Raw genomic sequence first — 22,248 nt, 5'->3', positions numbered from 1 at the left:
GCATAGCAGTTTACGTGCTTAGAAAATTATACTTGAGTGTGACTCAGTAAATTGAGCTGCCTGGGTGTGGTGGCTCATGCCTTTAAGTTTAGCATCCAGAGGCAGAGGCAGGTAGGTCTCTTGAGTTCAAGGTTAGTTTGGTCTACAAAATGAGTTCTAGGCCAGCCAGACAAAAAGATTGTGTCTCATAAGAAAAAAGGAAAGGACAGGACAGGAAGGAAAGCCATTGAACTGAATGTGTAAGGGAAACACCCCTGTTGGAGGGGGAAAAACTGCTATTCTTTGTTTGGTAACTTTACTCATGGCCCAGTGACTGGAAATTTAGTGACATGTGATACTAGCTTCTTCAACAAATGAAAGTGGCTTCCAAGAGGATGAAAACTAGACTAAACAAGTCTCTGTAAAAGTCATTACTACACAAGGAATATTAACCACTAAGAGACCAGGGCCTCTGCTACTTATAAGGATCTTTTCATAAAGGAGCAAGCTGAAAACATCAGGCGTGGGTGCAACATGATTTTAGGTCCATGGCACCTTTTGCTTGTTTCGAGTGAATTAGGAAAAGGTCCCCTTTCTCAGGTAAGTCACTTGACATCTGAGCACACAGACTGATGAACCAGCGTGGGCCACCTCAGTGGGCTCCTCCTCAGCCAGCATTCTTGCATGTACACAATCCAATTCATTGCATGCCCTGTGTGCCCATAGTGAATTCACAGAGTACAGTACCATGAAGATTGAATAAATCTTTAGCTTCTAGGAAAACGCTTTATTTTGCTTCTCTTCCCTTTCAACAATGCTGGGAATGGTAGACCTCAGTGGACAGCAGATCCTTTCTGTATTTGCCCATTGAATTATGGGTGGGATTAAGTTGACCTCTTCCACATTCTGTAAGTAGTGTGGGCTTCTTGAGACATCTGTGTTGACTGCAGACCATGTAGATTACCATGTAGCTAGGGCATGCCTTGCTCAGGGAAGCCCAAGCTGCCTAATGTCCTACTTAGCTTACTAGTGAACTCAATACATGAAGGCATGGGAAAGGCCTTGAGTTTGCTGTTGAGCATGTGAGTTGAGGTGAGGAGGGCTCAGAGGAGCTCTAATTGAAAGCAAAATTGGAAAAGGTGGCTTGGTAATGATTGGGTGAGACTTTCTCCTCTCTCTGTCCTAAATATAAGCACACGGGATCTGTAACACAGACCCCAGGGCTAGGTCAACTGTAAAAGCAGGGAGGAGAAAGACAGACAAAGTAGACCAGCCTGACCTTCACCTTCATCTGTACAGACACCACAAACGAAAGAGACCTCACAGACACTGATGGGACCAGTAACCTCTCCCACCAGCAGAATGGCCAGGGATTGCCTAGGTGTTGATCATGTTGAAACTCCTAGGAAGCCATGAGCATTGGGTATGTGGGAGAAGTAGAGAAAGAGTTTTTTTCTTTCTCTAACCTGCTGCAGGTTCTTAGTGGACATGGTCCTCGTATAACAACAGGCAAGGATGAAACAGGCCTAGGAGACAAAATCTTCCAGGCAAGTTCACTCTGCCTCAGAGGAAGCCTAGCAAAAGGGGAGCCAAAGTCAACATCAATCATGTATGCTATTCTACTTCTACCTTTCAGGCCTTGAACCTCCATCTTAACATCTTTATTCTGATTTTAGGTTCAGTTTTGGGACACTCTCAGGAGTGTACCAAATGCTGTTGCCTCGCTGAGCTATTTGTTGTTTGCTCATCCTCCTCAGGCACTTCTTCTTGACCCCTCTTACCATCCACACTCATGTCTTCAGTATCTCTCCAGCCTCAGGCCAAGCAGCACCTCTCCTTTGTAGCTCCTTTCCTTTCCCAGCTCATACTGACTCTTTCTCTGATCTGTAGCTCTTTATCTTGTGCTGCCTTCTTGGGGCAGGGTGGAAAGCACAACAGTGGCCCTTCAGGGTAGTAAGATAGGGATGGTTAGGGGCCAGGACACAGATTCACATCCTGATTCTGCTGATGGTTGGTTTGCTTTTTAATGCCTCAGTTTCCCTAGTAACATTTGCTTCTTAATCATATGAATGTAGATGCAGAGTAATGTGTTGGGAGCAGTTTCTGGCCCCTGTTGTGTGCTTGGCAAGCATTAGCTGTTATTTAAATATTAGATAATGCATTTATTCCTTTCATGTAGTGCTTCTAAGGCCTGGCTCTGTTCCTGGTACTTTCCCTGTCAAATTGAATATTGTTATGTGAGTAACTTGTTACTTTTCATAATGATGAAGTTGTAGTAGGCATTCTCTTCACTTTCCGAATCGATCAGCTATGTCTGAGTTTGAATCCATCTCAGCATGTGTACCTGATGTTTGTTCTCCAGAGGGATGTATCCCAACTTCAGGCATCTTAGGAAGATGGAGATAGTTTTGCTGACAGTGACTGGATGGGCAGCAGACTGTGTATAGAAAAGGTACAAGTTGGATTTGTATTCTGCCTCCCATCTTTTACTTCCTGTGGGATCTTTGGACAAAGTACTGGGCCATGAATGCCACAATTTTCTCTTGCAAAAGAGAAATATTAACAGTGTTCATCTTGTCAGAACATGCTCAGAGTCAGGATATATGGTAGACAGTCACTAAATGGTAACCCAAAGTACATTTTGCTGGTTTGCCCAGACAGTATTAATATTATATGTTCCTTAATAGCTTAACCGTATCCGTCACAAGTTTCTTAGTAAGGTTCAGAAAATATTACAGTGTGGTTTGCAGTAGGTTTTTTAGTTAGTCCTAGGGTTTATCTGCAAAGGTGGTGTATATTTGCAAGTTACTGTGATCTCATCACACGGATCACTTAATATAGCTGGTGTGCTACCAGTGTGGATGGATGGAAATGAAGGGAAACAGAGTATGTGGTGAGAGAGAAGAATGCATGGTCACAGGAGAGAACGCATGATATCAGAGGAAGGCATTGAGCAGTCTATCACACAACTCCATTCTGGTCTGAGGCTGTTCATGTGGTTTGGATCTTTTATCTGGAGTGATGATCTCTGTTCTGGCAACCTCAAGGATCTCTCAGGAACTAACAGAATGGATAGCAACAAGCTCTTTGATGCATAAGTGCTGTTCTATAAGAACATGTTATAGACCCTTTCAGAAGAAATTCTTAATATTGTGAGTGTGTGTGTGTGTGTGTGTGTGTGTGTGTGTGTGTGTGTGTGTGTGCGCGTGTCTGTCTGTCTGTCTCCTTATATCAGAGAGTCAGGGGCAATGTGCAGGTGCCTACAGAGGCCAGAAAAGGGCTTTGAATCTCTTGGAGTTGAAGTTAAAAGTGGCTATAAATTGCCTGGCATGGGTGCTAGGATTTGGGTCCACTTTAAGAGCAAAGCATGCTCTTAATTACTAAGCCATCTCTCTACCGTCATCTATCTATTCAAAAATTCATATTTTGGAAATTTTAATATTCTCATCAGTAAAAAGCTATTATGTTTTTTCAAGTTAATTTCCAATTCATAAGAGAGTTGGAAACTCATTAAGATATTTAACACCCACATCTTATCTCACTCTTGTATCAGTAGTTCTTATGATAATAGCACACGAACACTTTATCTGCTGTTCAATCTCATGTTAATTTTACTTGATTCCCAGCACCCAAATTCAGGTGAGCCTTATACTATGGAAGCATTAAAAGATGGAGGTTAGGGGAGTTGGCTGGCTAACTCCTGATGTAGAGTCCTCAGGAGTTGTTGGAGCTTCTTAGACATGTTTTATAACATGGTTCAGGCTCTCAGACTCACAGCAATCCTCCTGCCTCAGTTTCTTGAGTGCAGGGATTAAAGGTATGAGCCACAACACCTAACTGTTGATGCCTCTGTAAAAGAGGCTCTGGTGAGCTCACCTCTCCAGAGCACAGGACATCACCACATGCCAGTGTTGGTGCTGATCTTGGTCTTTGCAGACACCATGATTGTAGAAAACAGATTTTTGTCCTCCATAAACTATCCAGTCTGTGGGTTTTATTTTGTTTTTTACATACAGACTAAGGCTAAACGTATAATGCCATTAACATCCATAAATGCCTTTTAATAATACAGAGCTTACAACAGTGTCCCAGTTAAATATGATATGACTCTTCAGTCTTGAAGAGGGAGGAGGAAAGCTAGTAACAGTTAGGGCTAATTAACCTTGCATTAACATCATTTAGACATTGTGAATGGAAGTCCTAGGGGGTAAAAAGCTGTATCTTTGTATATGGTACAAGGCTGATTGGAGGACTAAAAGCTTTGGTGACTGTGGACATCTTGAGTGTTACAGATCCAAAGGCTAAATTATTTAGGGCTATGTTTAGTCTCCAGAGTGACAGTTAATCACTCACCTCTGTGTTTTACCTAAAATCCATTGTGATATTAGATAAGTCCTTTTTTGCAGTGTCCCAACAGACCACTGGTGCACAGTAACAAAGGCCAAGCCTGTTGTCAAACAGCATCTAAGGCCAATAGCGAAGATGTCCCCACTTTGCTGTAATTTGCCTACCTCAGTTTTCTACTAATGTATTTGAAAAATGCTTTGATTTGTGACTTTCTTTGTTATGTTGGTATGAAAACTTCGCCAAACTGTTACCATCTTGGAATATGTTATTTGGGGTAAACAAATGTGACCTAGCCACAGTTGTTCATATTTACCTACTGGAATAAGCTATCTCTTATTCCCTTTGAGATGCACTGTGATTTTATATCCTTAAGAGACACCCCTTGTGTGATTAATGTGTCTATGTTCATAGCCGAGCTTCCTAACGTTTAAGGAAGCAAAGTTACAGTCTGAAAAGAGGGCAGAGATGTCCAACTTTCACGTTGTTAAGCTTCCATTGGGTGTCTGCAAGCCCAAGTGAAGGGTCCATGCTTTATTAGCGGGAACAGCCCCCAATCCTGTCATAGCAGAGCTAACAGGAAAAGAATGTGGCAGCACTCAGTACAGAGACAGGCACCTGCCAAGGACAGTGTTGGAACTGTGGCTGAAAGGCAAAACTGAATTTTTACCATTCCTTGTAAGAAGAATTAAAAACCAGGAATGATGTCTAAATTAATTGTGGAGGAAATCTGAAGTGGGTCCTTTGACTAAATTAATGAAGCCCAATTTCATTAACTTTTGACATGGAAGAACCATGACCTTCTCCAAGTTTCCCTTTATCCTAACCCTAACCCTAACCCATGTGCATGCGTGCGTGCATGCTTGTGTGCGTGCATGCGTGTCCATCCATGCATGAACATGTATACACATGTGTATGGATAAGTCAGTGTCTCTCACTGAACCTGAAGCTTGTCTCTTTTGTTAGACTCTGGCCAGTGAGCCCTAGAACTTCTGTCTCTGACGCCCCAACACTGGGAATACACACTAGTGTTACTACACTACAAACTGCTCTCAGGTCTTCATACTTGTACAGCCTGAACTTTGTAAAACTGTAAAACTACCTGAGTGTTTTGTTCCCTTGTAGTTTCAGCTTTTGGTTTTCTAAATGGTAAAGAGAACAGAAAATCGTTCTCCCCTGTGGTCTCTCAGTCTTATTTCTACTGTTCTATGTGGCCATCTAAGCAAAGGTTTCTTTATAAATAAGAGGAAATTTTAAGGGTTTGAAGTTTCAGAAGAAACATGGAAGGTGGATTTAGATTTCTGAAGGGGCTGAACTTAGAAATGTACCACTGGATTCTCAGAACAGCTCCCACCTCCCATCAGAACCATGGGACAAGGAAAGGCAACATCCAAATAAGACCCTCTGTGGAGAGGCTTTGCTGCTGACACAGTGAAGAGAAGGAACTTCTGGGTTCAAGGCAGTGCATTAAAGAAGGCTCTGATTTTAGGTTATGGTTAGCTTATAATCATTTCAAATGTAAACTATGTCTTTGCTATATTTTAGAAAAGTGAGAAAACATTTTTTTTCTTTCAAGGAAAACTGTTTTGGGATTGTTATCCCAAAAGATCTGAATTTAACTTCTTTCTGCCCTCAGAGTATGTAATTCTTCACCGACGTCCCTTATTATTTTGAATGTGAAAAGGAGGTTAAGTTAGTGTGGTTGGTATTCTGGAGGTATTTCTGATAGTTGTATATAACTGATTGGTGTTGGTGTACGGCTGAACAGTGACATTTAGCTGCTTGTTTTAGGGTTTTGCTTCAGTGAAGAGACTCCATGGCCACGGCAGCTCTTATAAAGGAAACCATTAATTGGGGCTGCCTTACAGTTCAGAAGTTTAGTCCATTATCATCATGGTGGGAAGCATCATGGCATGCAGGCAGACTTGGTTCTGGAGAGGGTAGCTCAAGGTTCTACATCTGAATCAGCAGGCAGCAGGAAGTAAATGCCACACTAGACCTGGCTTGAGCCTCTAAGCCTTCACCTTATTGACACTTTCTCCACAAAGCCACACCTACTCCAACAAGGCCACACCTCTTAAGAGTGTACTCCCTATGGACTTATGGGGGCCATTTTTATTCAAACCACTACACAGCTGGTTTCACCATCTGTAGCTGACACTTAGGCAAAAATTATGTGATATACAGATTATGAGAAAAGCTGGTGGATCTAATACAATGTCCATTTTAGTCATCAGCATATTTTAAAGGGGAAACCACGCTATTCAGATACTTGTCATCCTTCAACCTGCTGTCGCATCCCAAATCAAAACACTTCATACTCCAGTCTAGTGCTGGAGAATAAGAAAAACACAAAAGAGGTTGAGAGGTGGAAAAGGAAGACCTTTTAGACTTCTTCTTGGGTTACTAGGCTTTATTGATCTTGAAATGTGTGTGAAAGAAAATCTATTCACATAATACTTGTGAAGCATGAGAAGGAAGACTTTCTTCAAGGTCAGGCAGGTCTGTTGAGATATGTTCAGAAATTGCTGCAAAGGCATTTTGTAGTAGCAAAGAGAGTTTGAGTTTAACCTTGAGTATAGCTGTGAGTGGAAATTTATAGCCAAGAGCAGAGCTTGTAGTGAGGGCGGGGATTAGAAAATCCCTGTAAGAAAACCTCGTGGATAAAGAATTCTGTCTAAATGAAATGTGGGCTGTGGCTAAAGACTGGCCAGGGTATCCAAGTATCACCTGGTAGAGAATGAAGAACCACCAGGTTACAAGGGTAAGTAAAAATACCCAGAGTGCTCTAGTTCAGCTTCCTGTTGCTATGGTAAAAACACTGACCAAAACCTAATTGAGGAGGGAAGGGTATATTTAGCTTATACCTTAGAGTCCATCATTAGGAAAACCAGAGCAGAAACCTGGAGGCAGGAACTGAATCAGAGACCATGGAGAATGCTGCTCACTGGCTTGCTCTTATGGCTTTCTTAACTATCTTTCTTATGCTTTCTAGGACTACCTGTCTAGTAATGACACCACCCACAGTGGAATGTGCTCTCTCACATCAATAATTAAGAAAATGCCTCACAGACATTCTCATAGACTAATCTAATGAAGGTGCTTCCCTAACTTAGGTTCCCTCCACCAAGGTTCCCTCAGTTGACAATAAAAACTAACCAGATAACAGAGATAGAGATCTTGGAAAACTGACAAAGCAGGATGCTTGCTGAAAATGGAGTTTATAAAACAGTACTCAGATGGACATAGAAGAAAGTTCTGACTCTAGTCTTACTAAAGAATTATCATCCTTGTTAATGTCTACTAACATGGAAACTGTGTTAATGAAGGTTGGTGACTCAGAATAGCACATATTCTGTATCACTCAAGACTATGGGTAGGTGATTTTGTGTCATCATCATTCTGGTCTCAGCTAAAGTCTCTCCCCAGAATTTGAGGGCTGACTAACTGAAGGATGAGTTTCAGTTTTAACACCGAGTAATTAACACAACTGTGGGTGTGTAACTGAACACAGTGGGTCTGAGTCTCAGTAAGCACAAAGCCAAAAGGAGCACGGCTGTTAAATAAAAGGTGGAAGATCATTGTGTGCTGCAGGCCAGGGAAGCAAAGGAACCACTTACAAAGCAGCACACTCTCTCAATGGGAAGCATGGGGCTCTCATCAGGAGCTTGTACACGTACATGTTCACACAGAAGCGAACATATCCCTGAACGTGCTCAGTTTAAGCTCATAATTAAGAAAGGACTGCAGAGACATTTTTTGACCATGCTAAGCTCAAGGTCCTGGAGAATGGCAGACAAGCATTTCTGAGCATGCTCAGCTTTCACTTGTAGTTTTAGCTGAAAGGAAAGGAAAGGGTGTCCTGGACATGCAGTGATGTTCTTGTTTGCCTTCAAAGGTAGCTGCTTCATATAACAGGAGACCTGGAATGTGGGTGGAGCATCGATTAGGGAAATCACTTCAGATATAATCTTCATCTTTTGTTTTTATTTGGCAGAAATTAAAGGTGGTTAAAATGCTTCATTTGTCAATAATAGTCTCCCAGGCTGGGGCTAAATCATTGCCTATAACTGAACATTCTAGTTATCTCTTCAAAGTAGAGTATCTACTAGTGTTTTCTTCATGGGTGCCATGGAATCCTTTTTTCTTGATTGGTTATTTTGTGGGTTTTTGTTTTTGTTTTTATGGTGGTTTATGAGTTTATGATGTCATTAGTTGATGAAGACATCCAAAAACTACAATCTTTTAGGAACCCTGAAACTATTTAGCTTTTTTTTTTTTTTTTTTTGATAAAGGAGGAAACAGGGATCCTGTAAACTTAATCTAAGCCATGAACACAAAAAGGACAGAAGCCTTGATCCATAGTTCTGAGTATAGTGCTTCCATGGTAGCTTGGATTTTGGTGGTGGTGATACTTTCTGTAGCTTTGTAAGGAATGTGCAAATTTTAGGGAGAATTAGGTTATATAGCCAGGCTTGGTGGCATTCATCTATAATCTTAGTATGATGGAGGCTGGGGTAGGAGGATGGCCATGAGTTTGAGGACAGCCTGGGCTACGTACTGAGAACCAGGCCAGCACAACGGACAACTTAGTGACATCCTGTCTCAAAAGTAAGCAAACACACAAGTAAGTTAATAAAGTATTAGTAGTAGCATGTTTTTATGATTGAAATGAATCACTGAGAAATCAGGTTTAAAAATTCTAATTTTTTGGTCTCATGGAATCATTGTAAATAGCATACAAGCTGTAAAAGTACATGTCTGGCATGTACTGTTAGTTGTGAGTATTACTAATGCTGCGTTTTTCTCTTGGTCATTGTTCAGGCGATAAGAAGTAGATCAATGGGGAAATCACAAGAGTGGAGGAGGGAATATAGAGAACAGAGCACATCAGACTCCCACCTATTCAACGCTTCTCCAGAAATAGCACTGTGTTGTATGTCTCATTTTTGTCATTACTGTGGTCCACACCTTAAAATAGAAATCTTGACATCTTGATTTTCCACCAAGAATCTCTGTGCCATTTCAGGCTTTCGTGAGTTTGGAATGCTATATTTTGAGAGTAAATCATTTGGTACCCTTACCCTATTCTATTTCCTTTTTGTGGAAATAGAATTTCACCAAGAATGTCTGAACTAGAAGACATGTTATAAATATGGTTACTAAAATATCCATCGTAGTAAACTATCAGAAATGATGTATGGCAGCATTGTCTCAGTGTAACCTCAAGAAAACCCCTAAACTCTGTGGCTTGTTCTGCAGAAAGGAAAGCCACTTCTCATTTTTTCCACCGTTAAACAAGCCACAGAGAGGGCTGGAGAAATGTATTGCTGGCAACCCAAGAGTGAGAATGTAACTGAACTTCCCAGAAGATTGCAAATGGAAGGGACTCCAAGTGCAATCGCCTGGGAAGTTCAGTTACATTCTCACTCTTGCCCTCCTCAGCATCATTCCTAGCCCCTGTCTGTTTCCTTGACTTGTCTGCTGTGAGTTACCCCGCATCCTTGAAAAAACAGAAGTGCCAAGGCCTGGTCTTGGTTTGGTTTACCTGAAAATGACAGTCATGAGGTGGCAGAGCCCAGAAAGGGATGCACATGCTGCTCTGTGCTACTGCTGTGGAATAACAGCCCAGCTGCCGAAACACAGGAGCCGAGGACTGCCTCAGTAAAAGCAAATGCACGCACGCAGGCACGCGCCTGTACCACTCCAGACTCTTCAGTCCCCAGTCAGGAGCAGCTGCTGTGCAGCGTTAAGGCAGCCACAGTGTTCCTGGCCTGGCCCCATGCCTTACTCTCTGCTAGGGTCCCAGAAGAGAAGGAAGGACTCAGAAGCAGCTCTAGAAGATGGACCTGTCTAGAACTTGTAAGCAGCGAACTCTATTTGATGGCTTCATACCTGTTCGTTTTCTCTAATCATCAAGCACTTGGGTTGCCAGTTCTGAGTATTCGTCACTTAAGAAATTTTTATGAACCTGAAAGGGAAGAAAGGGAGCATGGAGGAAAAGATCTGAGTGGAGAAAGGGGAACACAGAAGAAGAGACATAAAAGAAGGAAGGGAGAGGCCTGTATTTGAGTGAAGATGCCTCTTTCCTGCAGTTACAGAACGTGTGCTGCACAACAGTGGCCACACATCTTCCTTGAGCTAGCACAGGCTGGACCTGTCTCAGCAGGATTCTGACCCGCTCAGGTGTTACTGAAAAGCAGTGTCTGGGCCAAAGTTTCTCTCCAGCAGAGAGCCATTATTCAAATGCAAATTTTAAGAGGAAAATCCTTTGAGGGGAGAAACGGATTTAAAGAAGTGAAAGAACTGAATGAAAAGCATTGGGGAGCATAAGGCACAGGGGAATGCCAGTGGGATTATGTGATTGAGTTCAGCTTCTTTTCTCTGCTTGACTAAAGTGTGCAAGCTCCCATGGAGGGGATATGGACCCTTTATGTTTTCACAGGGGGCTTGTTAACCTCAGAAGCCAGCCAGTCCATTCACAAAGCTGCAGCTTCTACTTTGAACCAGTGGGGACCATGGCAGATGCAGGCTCTCCACTAATCTCTGACCTTCTTGAAGCTGATAGTCCTGAAATCTAATTTGTTTCCCAGAACAGAGGCCAGTAAGCAAGTGAGAAAAATCTTCAGTGTATATCAGAGGTCTTTGATCCGCCCCAGAAGCTCCATGTGTTTTACATTCACATAATCTTGGCATCCTTGTTCTACAGGGACAATTGTGAGATCTTTTGTGAGTTGAAGATATTGTACGCTCAAATTATATAGAGAGGTAAAAGTAAACTCCTGTTATCAGAGTGTATAGGTGTGTCAGGGACAGATGGGATGGCAATATTTATTATTTAACAAGACTGCATCCTGTTTTATTTATCATCTCACTTATTTCTTACAGTGTTCCCAGAAAGTACATATTATTACCTTTTAAATGAGCAAAATAGATGTAATCTATTTTGAGAGATGAGGAAAGCTGTTTCCTGTTGTAGGATATTCAATCTCACTGTGAACCCTGAGACTGTGTAATTTACTGAAAAAACCTGTCTAGGTGTGTTGTGGTAAATATTATTTGAAGGTTTCTATTCCACCTTAGATCATTTAGTTCCCAAATAAAAGAGGCAAGCCCTTTATGTTTATAACAAGCCTTAATACTAAAACACTAGAGCTGGGCAGATATTAACACTCTAAGCTATTTTGTCTACTCTCCTGTTAGTAATCCTGAGATACCACTTGCCATATTCTACCTGGGACATTTCTACTATAACTGGCTGGCCCTCATGGCCATGCACATAGGATCCACCTACCCTGTGAAGCCTTTTTCCTCCTCCCTCCTCATCTTCTTTCCTTATGGTATCTGCCTCAGTCCCCAAGCCCAGGAACTGAAGCCCTGCCTACTTCTCTTCTGCCCATCTTTGTAAATAGGTAACTTGGGGGGCAAGATTTATACAACAAACATTGCTATATGTAAGGATTTGCTCATCTTGGAGCAACCAGGTCTTGGGGTATAGAATTTGACATTTGAATACAAGTAATATCAGATCAACCCACTACACAGTTGTAGTAGTAGTGTGGTTCAGCTCTTAGCACACACATTTAATCCCTCTGGCTGGAATACAGGCACACCCTAGGCACAGGTCTTCAATCCCAAACAATGAAGATAAAGTTAGCTTGTAAAAGGAGTCTCCCATGTTTGAAAGTGATGTCTAAGTGGCAGACAAAGTGCCAAAGCACAGAAAGATTTGACAGAGTAGGATATGTCCAACTTTCATGAGAAGAAAGAGAGGAAAGGGAAGATACTTAAGAGAGCAGTGCAGAGAGAAAGGAGGCAGCTTTACTAGGAGAGTTTTACAGAGATAGGTTTCAGAGAGAACAAGATAGACACAGGTGAGGACAGAATAGGCCAGAGAATGAGAAGGAACCAGAAGATTAGAACAGATTGCCAGTTAGTTTGAAGCCAATCAGAGCAAAAAGTCAGAGACCAAGAGAGAAGCCAGATTGAATCAGGAGTTTGAGCCAAAGTGGCTGAGTTGAACCAGCCAGCCAGAGTTTAGAAAGAACTAGAAAAGGTGAGCTTACTCAGCAATAAGTCTTAGAGGCTGAAAACATTCTTAGCCTAGATAAGATTATACAGAGTCTAGAGCTTCCAGGACTAGGCCTAGGTTAACAGACAGGCAGTAAGCCTCAGAGATGACAATTATGTCAGGCAAATAAAAGATGGTTTTACAGTTTCCACTTCTCAAACTGCATGCGGCAGAATGGGGTGTTGAAAGCCATATGCCCTGGCTCCAAAGTCAGGTCCTCAGTGTTTTCCCAGAGCTCAGTATCTTCACAGAGGGGAACATTGTGCTATAGAAGGTTGCTCTTAGGAGGCTCATCTTTCCTTTCCTCTTTCAGGTGTCTAACAGGAAACAGCAACAGAAGCTTCCTGCTTACCCTGAGACCGTTTTTGAAGCGGGCCATTCTGGTTATCAGTTATGTAAGTATATAATATGTATTTCAAATGTAGCTAGTAAAGGTTGTTTTCATTTCGGGAGTGTTTCAACTCAGAGATATGCTCTAGATTATTTAATAAACTCACTGCCATTATCATCTCGTAACGAAGGTTTGCAGGTGGTAAATGTTACTGTTGAACAGAGGTACATATGAAAGCACACATGGGAACCCAGTGGCATAGTGTGAACGACACAGGGGTTAGAGTCCTTCCAGAGAGTTTCCAAAGTGACCTGGCTGTATTAGTTATCTACTGCTACACACAGCATACAGTCTGGTGGTACCCAGAGGCATAGATACAGCACCTACTGCTTGTCCAGGCAGTTTTTGTTTGAAAGCTCAGCTGGATGGTTTCCTGTATTGTGGTTTGGGGTCAGGCCTATACAGGCAGGGTTATCCATCATCTGTAAGGTAGAGGACAGTTGACTCCACTTTTCATAGATGATCAGAATGCTTGAACAAAAATGGAAGAGGTATGAGTGGACATTTCACCAGGTCTTCTCATTCCTCCAAGGTGACTGTCATTTTGTATTTCCGCCTGTGGATAATGGGAGGAACTATGCCCCTCTTCTCAGAGCAGGACAACCCAGCTTCATTCTCGCCGTACATCCTTACCAGGTCAGTGCATGCACCTTCTGTAAACTTTATTTGGTACTTAGTGTTGTTGGATATTTTTATTACCATGAATCATTTGTACAAAATAACAGGTCTCATGCATTGCAAATGCATTCGTGTACATATCTTTTGGGTGGCTTTTAAAACAAGCATTACAGAGCACAGCACAGAGATGTGTGCAGAGATTGGTTAGACAGCATAACCTAAAACCAAGGAAGGCTCAGAACAACTAGCAGAAAGGAGTGGTATTTGCAAAGAGTGGTAACTGTGCCTTTTACATCCTCAGAAGTTCTGGAGATGTGGAATTAGGAAGTGATGTTGATGAATGATCCTGGTACATTGAGTCTGCTGTTGTGCACTGCTTTAAGATATGATCACGTTTACAAATTTAAATAGCTTCAGATTATAGTCTCTGTGGTGTTTTAAACATGAAGATATCATGTTTTATTATTTCCATAGACATATATGCTATAAATATCTTATGATGTTATATCATTAAAATGATAATTTTATGGAAGTAACCTTTACTATTTAGGTGAATATATTTTTGTAATGTAATATAAAACATGGCAGACCTTTTGTTTCCAGATAGGGTCTCACTTGAACTTAAGATCTCCTGCCTCAGCCTCCCAGATGCTAGGATGAGAGACAAGTGCCACCACCCTCAGCTTATGACAAATCTTAAAACTGAACTTGATGAGTAGATGATTTATGGTTGGGCTTATTGGTATTCCTTAAAGATTATAGAATTTTGACCCCAGTCTTATGTCAGGCATCAGTCTTTATATGCCCAGTCAGTTTAGTGTACATGTTTTAATATACGTCATTACTTGTTTTTGCCTGTATGGTGTTTCTTATGTTTTGTGAGATTTTCTTTTTCTTTTTAAATATTTATCTGTATATTTTATCTTTTGATACTGATGGTCAGGTTGGTGCAAGCCAGCCTTCCCTTGAACCACACAGTCTGCTCTGCTCTCTTTTCTCATGTAAACCTTTATTTTAGCATTCAAAAACAGTATCTTCCCAATCTGACATATTTTTATAATAAATATTCTGTTGAAATTGCTTTCATTTTTGACACCTGTTTGTTATGGACATGATCTTTAGTACCATTTCCTAAATGGTTAGTTTAGCTCTTAAGTAATATAAAAACTTGGTGATGTTGTTAGTTCATACATTTCAAAGTGTTGTTCAGTCTTAAGCTTGACATCTCAAATTCTGCTCCCTGGTACTGTTGCCTGTCCTTTTTAGACCTCCGTCACTAACATTCAGGCTCCAGGCTCTTTGTCTAGGTATTTTTATGTGGCAGTTCATGGATGAAGGGTTCTGGTCCAACAGCTACCTTTTATCTTTAAAAGGAAACAGGACATCAGATCTTGTCTCTGTTTGGTGAGCCCTCTCTCTTACTTAGGGTTACTATTGCTATGAGGAGACACCATGACCACAGCAACTCTTATAAAGGAAAGTATTTAGTTAGGGCTTCCTTATATGTTCAGAGGTTTAGTCCCATTGTGATCATGGTAGGTAGCATGATGGCAAGCAGGCAGACATGGTGCTGGGAAGGCAGCTGAGAGTTCTACAACTCTGCATGATGGGCATGCAGCTAGAAGAGAGATTGAGCCACTGGGTCTGGCCTGAGCTTCTGAGATCTCAAAGCCTACTCCTAGTGACACATTTCCTCCAACAAAGGTACATCTAATTCAACAAGGCCATACCTCCTAATAGTGCCAGTCCTTGGTGACCAAGCTTTCAAATCTATGAGTCTGTGAGAGCCATTCTTATTCAAAGCACCATACCCACCAAACCCACCATGCCCACCACACCACTACACCCACCACACTCACAACTTGGAGGTGATGTCCTTTAATTGTGGGGTGATTTCAGCTCTAGGGTGATGTCATTTGTCCTTGTGATTTCCAACTGAGTTGTTTGTATATGAACTGAAGCAGCTATTCTTAGCTTCATTGTTACATGTGGTCTACTCCATGAACTTAGCAGCACCTGAGCTAGGGTGGAGAGATAAAACAAATGCTTCAGGGACATGGAAAGAGAATATGCTGCTTTCAACTCTCTAGCTGATTATTTCATTCATGTCCTGTGCTACCAGCAAACCCCAGTGTCTGGCTCAGGATCCTAGTGTCTGGATTCTACACTTGATCTCTGATCATGGCCTTCCTAACTACTATACCTTCCTAGTCACCAAAAGGGTAAGGCTGCCTTTTGCTTCTGGTTGTTGCCTAATGGCAACAATTTCTGGTGGAATTCCTGGCAAATGAGCAAATATTTTCCATGTCTTGCCGATTACTCCCAAGGTACAAGTAGATTTCTGTGAGGTCTGGTAGGCATTTCCATCTAATTCAGCTAGTCCAGTCTAAACAAAGTGATGGAATAGAGTATCTCAGCTACTTACCTTCACTTCCACCTTTAGAGTCTTGAAACAGGGCTTACTCAGTAGCCTAGGCTATACTCAAACCCATAACAATCCCCCTGCCTCGGTTTCCCGTGTATTTAGATTATAAGCTTGTATTACTATGCCTGGTTATATTCTTCATTTTAAATAATATATTTCTGTTCTTGAGTTTCAGACTTCAAAATCCCCCACATTAGTTTTTTTTTTTTTTCCCATGATATTGAGACCAGAAATCCTGATGGAAACAGCTTAAGGGAGGAAAGGTTTATTTTGGTTTATGCTTTCAGAGGATGGCTTGGTCAGGTAACTGAATCCACAGCTCTGGGAGCAAATGGTAGCTAACTGTTCTAGGGAGCAGAGAAAGAGGCCAGAAGCCAGGCTGAGCTGTGAGGTGCAAAGGCTCACCCCCAGCAACCACCTCTTACTGGTCCCACAACTTCTCAAATCAGCACTAGTGGCTGGGGACCAGTGAGCCCATGGGCAACATTTCAAGTTCAAACCATGACACAGCCCTTATGAGCTCACTTGACCTCACCCTCCTGGTACGTTTGTCTCCAGTGGTTGCAGTTTCCTGGCCTGGGGCAGCCCATAGCCACTTCCTGTACTGGATTGGTAAACTTTGTAGGACTTTCACAGTCATCTTTTCTGCCATCTCATTTTTTAAAACATATAAAGGTTACTCTCCCATCAGATGACACTTTTCAGTTTCTCCTCATTTAGTAGTGGCTGTACTTACTGTTTGTATGCTGTCTTTGAAAGTCCTTGCGGCTCTTTAGATGTGTTTCCCATGTGTTCAGCTGTTTCCTGTTTAACTGAACTAAGACATAAAGTCACCGTGGTATGTTTGATCATGAGAAGTCTGGGAAGAAACATATCTACAGTATAACAGCGTGGCAGGAGAGTCCAGGGTGCTGTTGGCTGTGACACAGGCCCTGGCTCACTATAGTACATGTCATTGCTACTGACTGTGCTACAATTCTCGCCTTAGAACCTAATACAGGGAGACCTGATAGGTGTGATTTCCTTCACCTCAGGTAGTATTCTAGTGTGCTTCTCCACTGTTGTGATAAAACACCATGACCAAAAGCAGCCTCAGGAGGAATGATTTATTTCATCTTAGAGTTTACAGTCCATCAATGAGGGAAGCCTAGGCAGGAACTCAAGGCAGTAGCTTGAAGTAGATACCAAGGAGAAATGCTTCCGACTGGCTTGCCTCCCCTGGCTTGCTCAGCCTACTGTCTTATATAGTCTAGGCTTACTTTTCTAAAGATGGTACTGCCCACTACAGGGTGAGATCCCCTATATCAATTAGTAATCAAGAAAATGCCCCACAGATATGCTCCTATATCATTTCAATGGAGAATTCCTCAATCGTTCATTTGCTCAATCTTGGATGAGACCATCTATCTCCATTATAGCCTCATGGTCTGCCCCTTGTTTTACAACTTGCCTCTGTGTGTCTCCTCACAGTTACCACCAGACTGTGGTGCTCCACGCTGTGCCCAGTTGTTCCTGGTATTTGGGAGGTTGATGGTTTTCTGATACTTAGCTTCCTGTTCATTGCTGCGGTCCTGGCATTCTTCTTGCCGCCTTCCCCTTCCTGTAACCCCACCGTTCCCTGGCCTGAGTGTCTTTAGCTCCTGAAATCCACCTCCTTGGTGCCTCAGTTGTGTTCATGCTTTCCAGCTCTGCACTGTCCTCTCCTCCATTTTGTGACCACTGTAAAGCCTCTTAATCCCAATGACTGTAAAGCCTCCTAATCCCAATGACTGCCCATTGCCTTTAGAGACACTTGTTGTGCACTGTTTGCTGATGTCCCTTTACTCTACAGATAGGAATTTTTTGTTTTTTGTTTGTTAAGACACGTTTTCGCTATGTACTCTTGGCTGGTCCAGACCTTTCTCTGTAGACCAGTCTGACTTTGGACTTGATCCGTCTGCCTCTGCCCCTGCTTCCAAGTACTGGGACTAAAGACTTGTACCCTCATGTCCTGTTGTAAAATGGAGATTTCTTACGGTTTGAGATCCTGTGTTAAAGTCCTTGTACTGACTCACATGAGAGCATACAGAAAGCCCATCACTGTGCAAAGGCAACACCATCCTAGGTTTTCCTCTTGGAGACACAAAAAAGTCACAGGTGTTTCTCCTGGAACTAGAAACTCCAGCTTTCCCGAGTGGGCCTTGTTCTCATGGGCATCTCCCATCAAGAAGAGGTAATCAAGAAAATCCTTGACTCCTGTGCCAACTATGTAAGCAGACATAAATCTTTTTTTTTTTGCTAATATCTTCACAGATACTATTCATAAAAGGCATTTGTTCCTAAACTTTACCAAAATCTTGGGGCAAAAGAACAGGTCTGTGTTGTTACAGGTTCATGACACAAGTAACCTAGGTTATGATCCTACATGGATTCTTGCAGCTGCTCTTCCCTGGAGAACTTTCATTGGCTTTATTCTTTCTTTTTTTCTTGCTTGATTGATTGATTGCTTTCTCTCTCTCTCTCTCTCTCTCTCTCTCTCTCTCTCTCTCTCTCTCTCTCTCCCTCTCTCTCTCTCTCTCTCTCTCTCTCTCTCCTTCCTTCCTTCCTTCCTTCCTTTCTTTCTTTCTTTTTTCTTTTTTTCCTGAGTGCTAGATTAAAGGCTCCAAGCCCTGGCCATTCCATGGACTTTTAAATCTATGTACCTACCTACTGACTCTTGCCTCAGTTCTTTGCTTATCTCTACCTTCCCCCACTTCTGTTTATTTTCCTAATATATTCCTGATAGTCCCAAGATGTACAGGCAATATAATTATCTCTGATTCCATCTGCATATCACAAGGTAGGACTAGGCTATGGATCCTGCTGCCTTCACAGCTCTGGGCTGTGAATGGCTTGCATTTTATAGTTGTGCCAGCTGGAACAGCTGATTCGGCGAAGAAGAGGAAGCTGGTGGGGCTCACACCTCTCACAATAAAGCTTTCAAGTTCATATCACAAAAGTGGGTGGAAATAAAATGAGATGCTCCCTTGTAACAAGATAGTTTATGACTTGTTTTCAACATTCAAGGATGCACAGTGCTGTGTTGTTGCTGCTCACCCACATCTAGTCTCTCTCTTTGTCCCTGACCTAATGATGTGCTGTTTTGAAAGTTGTCATGGATAGAATATCAACACAGTCATCATCATTTCTATCTAAAGAAAAAAACCACTACAACATGTTCATGACACTTGCCACCCCAGAGTTGGTGATTCTGTAACACTGTCAAGTGTTCAGTCTACCGACTGCTCCTGTTTCAGCTTTCAGAGACCATCACCTCTGCCCACACCAGAAGCCATTTGCCCCAACAACTGCTGGAAGGCTGGAAGTAGTGCAGTGTTTTCAGTGAGCTTTGGAGAGCTACCTGTCAGAAATGCCTGATGGAGCCCAAGGTGGTGTCTGCTTATAAGATGATGATTGATAGCACAGTTAAAAGACTTGTTTTATTCAGTTTCAGGTCTAGGTTTTGTAGAAACAACTCTTCCACTATATTTTACTGTTAGTGAATGTTTTCAGTAGCATGAACCATGAGAACAGAACCCTTAAGCCTGTCGCTATCTTCACAGACCTCATCCATTCTGTTAACCCACAGCATCAGCTATTGAGTCTAAGTACCAGCTATCCCCCTGCCCCTTCGATTTAAATTTGATATTAAAATACTGTCCTTCAACCACATAACCCATGCCTGTCTTCTTACCAGTAATGCAATGTAAACACCTTTATGGAGAGTCGGGCCAGAGCTTATCACCTTCAGCATCTAGATGCACACAGAATGAGTTAATACTGGCTGGATTCAAGAGAAAGCTTCCTGCCGATTGAGAAGGACAGTGTAGGAAGTGATGTCTTCGGGCTGTTCTTGGTCCTGGAGATGATACTGAGTAGACTGTCTTCATAGCCCTGTCATTCCTAGGGCAGAAGAGCCTGGAGACGTCTACTGAAGCAAGAGTGGAATGGTTTGGGAACTGGGAGGTTGACTGGGAGGTAAGTAAGCAGCTACTGTAGAGGAGCAGAAAAGACCATCAAAACCCACAGTCTTAGTCCCTAAACCTGGTGGGTCCAAGTAGAGTCCACAGGGCCAAATGTCCAATGGTTAGGTGATGTTAACATCAAATTTCAACAGAGCTCATAGCAGTAATATCCTTAAGAGTCAAGACAGAGACAGTCCAGATGTCCACTTACGGCAAATTGCATCAGTTGGAGGGAGGTTGTTTAGCAGTGAGAATGGATGAAGTTCCATAGGTGAAGAGGATGAGGATTCCAGCAACACATTCTTTACGAAACACAAACAAGAACTACTGCTTGTGTACAGTTTTGTTCCTGTGCCCCAGTCAAGGAAGTGTGTTGCGTTCATCCTTCTCCTTAGCCAGTAGGTTCACTCAAAGTCTCACATACGTCCATGTGTACTTCTGCCTTTAAAACACTCTGTTTTTTCCTCACAAAAATGGTTTCCAGGGTCACACAGTTTCATTTGGGGCTGTTTGGTAGGGCTGTATCCCAAGAAGCTCATCCTTTCTGTGTATTTCTGTAATGGTATTTTTTTGTCATTCTGTTTTTTGAGACAGGGCCTCTCACTCTAGCCCTGGCTGGTCTGATGCTCACAGCGGGCTGGGTCCACTTATATCGTAATCAGTAGACAAGACCGTCCCGCAGGTTATGCTCACAGACCAGCCTGATCTGGGCAGCTCCTCAGTTGCGGCTTCTCCTTTTCAGATAACTGTAGAATTAGACTATCCATGACAATAGCACAGGCTGTAAACTTGCTGTGATCCTTCTGCCTCAGCCTCCCAAGTTCTGGGGTTATAAGCAAGAGCTGCCATATCTAGTTATAAATCTCCTTCAGTCATTTCCAGGTTTTCAATAAAAATGAATCACTAAATCGTTTACATTGAATTTCCAAATCTCTGTGTTGTACATTCTGTTTTGTTGGCAAGATGTTTTATTGTTTCCCCTCCTGTTAACAGGATTTGTAGAAAGGTGGTAAATAATTCATTTTGTTTTTGCTCTTACTTTAAAAAAGAAAAAGGAAGGAAACCGGCAGGGCAGAAATATTGCACAGGCTATCTTATTTCTGAACTTTTTGCAGTTTGAATGTAATTCATAGAGAAGGAGTTAAAAAGAAACCCTGTAATTGTTGATCACAGTTAGCTCAAGTAGCCCTCCCTAAAAGATAATTGGGTTTTGGAGTGATTCCAAATGGCTTCTTTGTTGCTTATATTTGCAGAGCATTTTTCCACTGCTATGTCCATATCTCAGAAACCACTTAAAGAGTTTGCTAGCTAGCTGCGTGATCAGACATACAAACTAGAGAGCAGTGACTGTGTTTGGTCTGTGATTTACTCTGTTTTCATTGAAATTGTAACTTTAAAAAAAACCATGCATCTTAATTTTCTGTTAGTTGGTACAACATTGCAGTTCCAGAAAACAAGCAGGGAAGGGAAACTTGGAGGGCAGAGCAGAGCAAGGGGCTGCACACAACCCTGCATGAGAGCAGAGAGTCCACGGCCAGAGGTAGCTATAGACAAGGGACTCCACACAAACCCTGCATGAGAGCAGAGAGTCCATGGCCAGAGGTAGCTATAGAAGTAAGATGTTAGAGCAGACTTGTCGCTCTCTTCTATTCAAGGTTTTATCACGAAAGAGTAGAGAAGGTGGCATATGCAGACCCACACCCTCATTTGGTTTCAGCACTCACAATCCTCAGCCATCTGTTTCATTCATACGCCTCCTCTCCTTTTCCCCTCTATGCCTGGTCAGTTATTTTGAAGCAAATCGTAAATCACAGTGTTGATATTAAGTTGATTTCACATGGTGGTTTTACATCATGAGTGTCTGTATCCAGCTCTCTTATCCATTCATATTACATTTTTCCAACTATGTAATTGTTGTTTAGTTTAATAGTGGTTTCCTCGAATTAGCCTCTTTCTTGTTACTTTTCCATGCGCTGTGATAAAATTCCCTAACAAAAACAACTTAAGGGGGAGTTTATTTTATCTCAGAGCTTCTGGGGACAGCTCATTACACTGAGGGAGAAATGACAGCAGGAGCTAAAGGCAGCTGATCAGACTCGAGGCAGAGAGCTGAACATTACTGCTCAGCTAAAATTCTCCTTTTTATTTAGTCCAGGACTGAGGCTCAGGAAATGCTGACACCTGCTATTAGGTTGGGTCTTCCCACTTTGGTTAACCTCATTAGGATAATCTCATAAGGTACACCAAAGGGCTAACATAATCTAAATAATTCCTCACAGATATGCCTAGAGGCCTGTCTCCTAGGTGATTTTTAGGTCCTGTCAAATTGACAATCAGCATAACCATCCCAGTATCTAAATAGAGTATACCCTGTGCTATGTCTCTTAGGCCATTCTTAACTTAATATCCTACATTACCACGTGCTTGTTTAAGAACC

The 22,248-nt window shown here is 42.1% G+C and overlaps 1 protein-coding gene across 4 annotated transcripts in view; it reads left to right on the top strand.

Annotated features, from left to right (window-relative positions):
• Tmtc1 (transmembrane O-mannosyltransferase targeting cadherins 1) overlaps nucleotides 1-22,248 on the top strand; it is a 209,708-nt gene that overhangs the window by 89,628 nt on the left and 97,832 nt on the right. For all 4 annotated transcript variants that reach the window (XM_087658354.1, NM_001431791.1, XM_087658355.1 and 1 more), the window contains 2 exon segments: nucleotides 12,708-12,789; nucleotides 13,318-13,421. In XM_087658354.1, coding sequence (XP_087514480.1) covers nucleotides 12,708-12,789; nucleotides 13,318-13,421 — 186 coding nt within the window.

Source organism: Rattus norvegicus, chromosome 4, assembly GCF_021556685.1.
Source record: "Rattus norvegicus strain SHRSP/BbbUtx chromosome 4, alternate assembly SHRSP_T2T, whole genome shotgun sequence".
NCBI classification, from domain to species: domain Eukaryota; kingdom Metazoa; phylum Chordata; class Mammalia; order Rodentia; family Muridae; genus Rattus; species Rattus norvegicus.
This window is presented reverse-complemented; position numbering and strand designations above follow the sequence as displayed.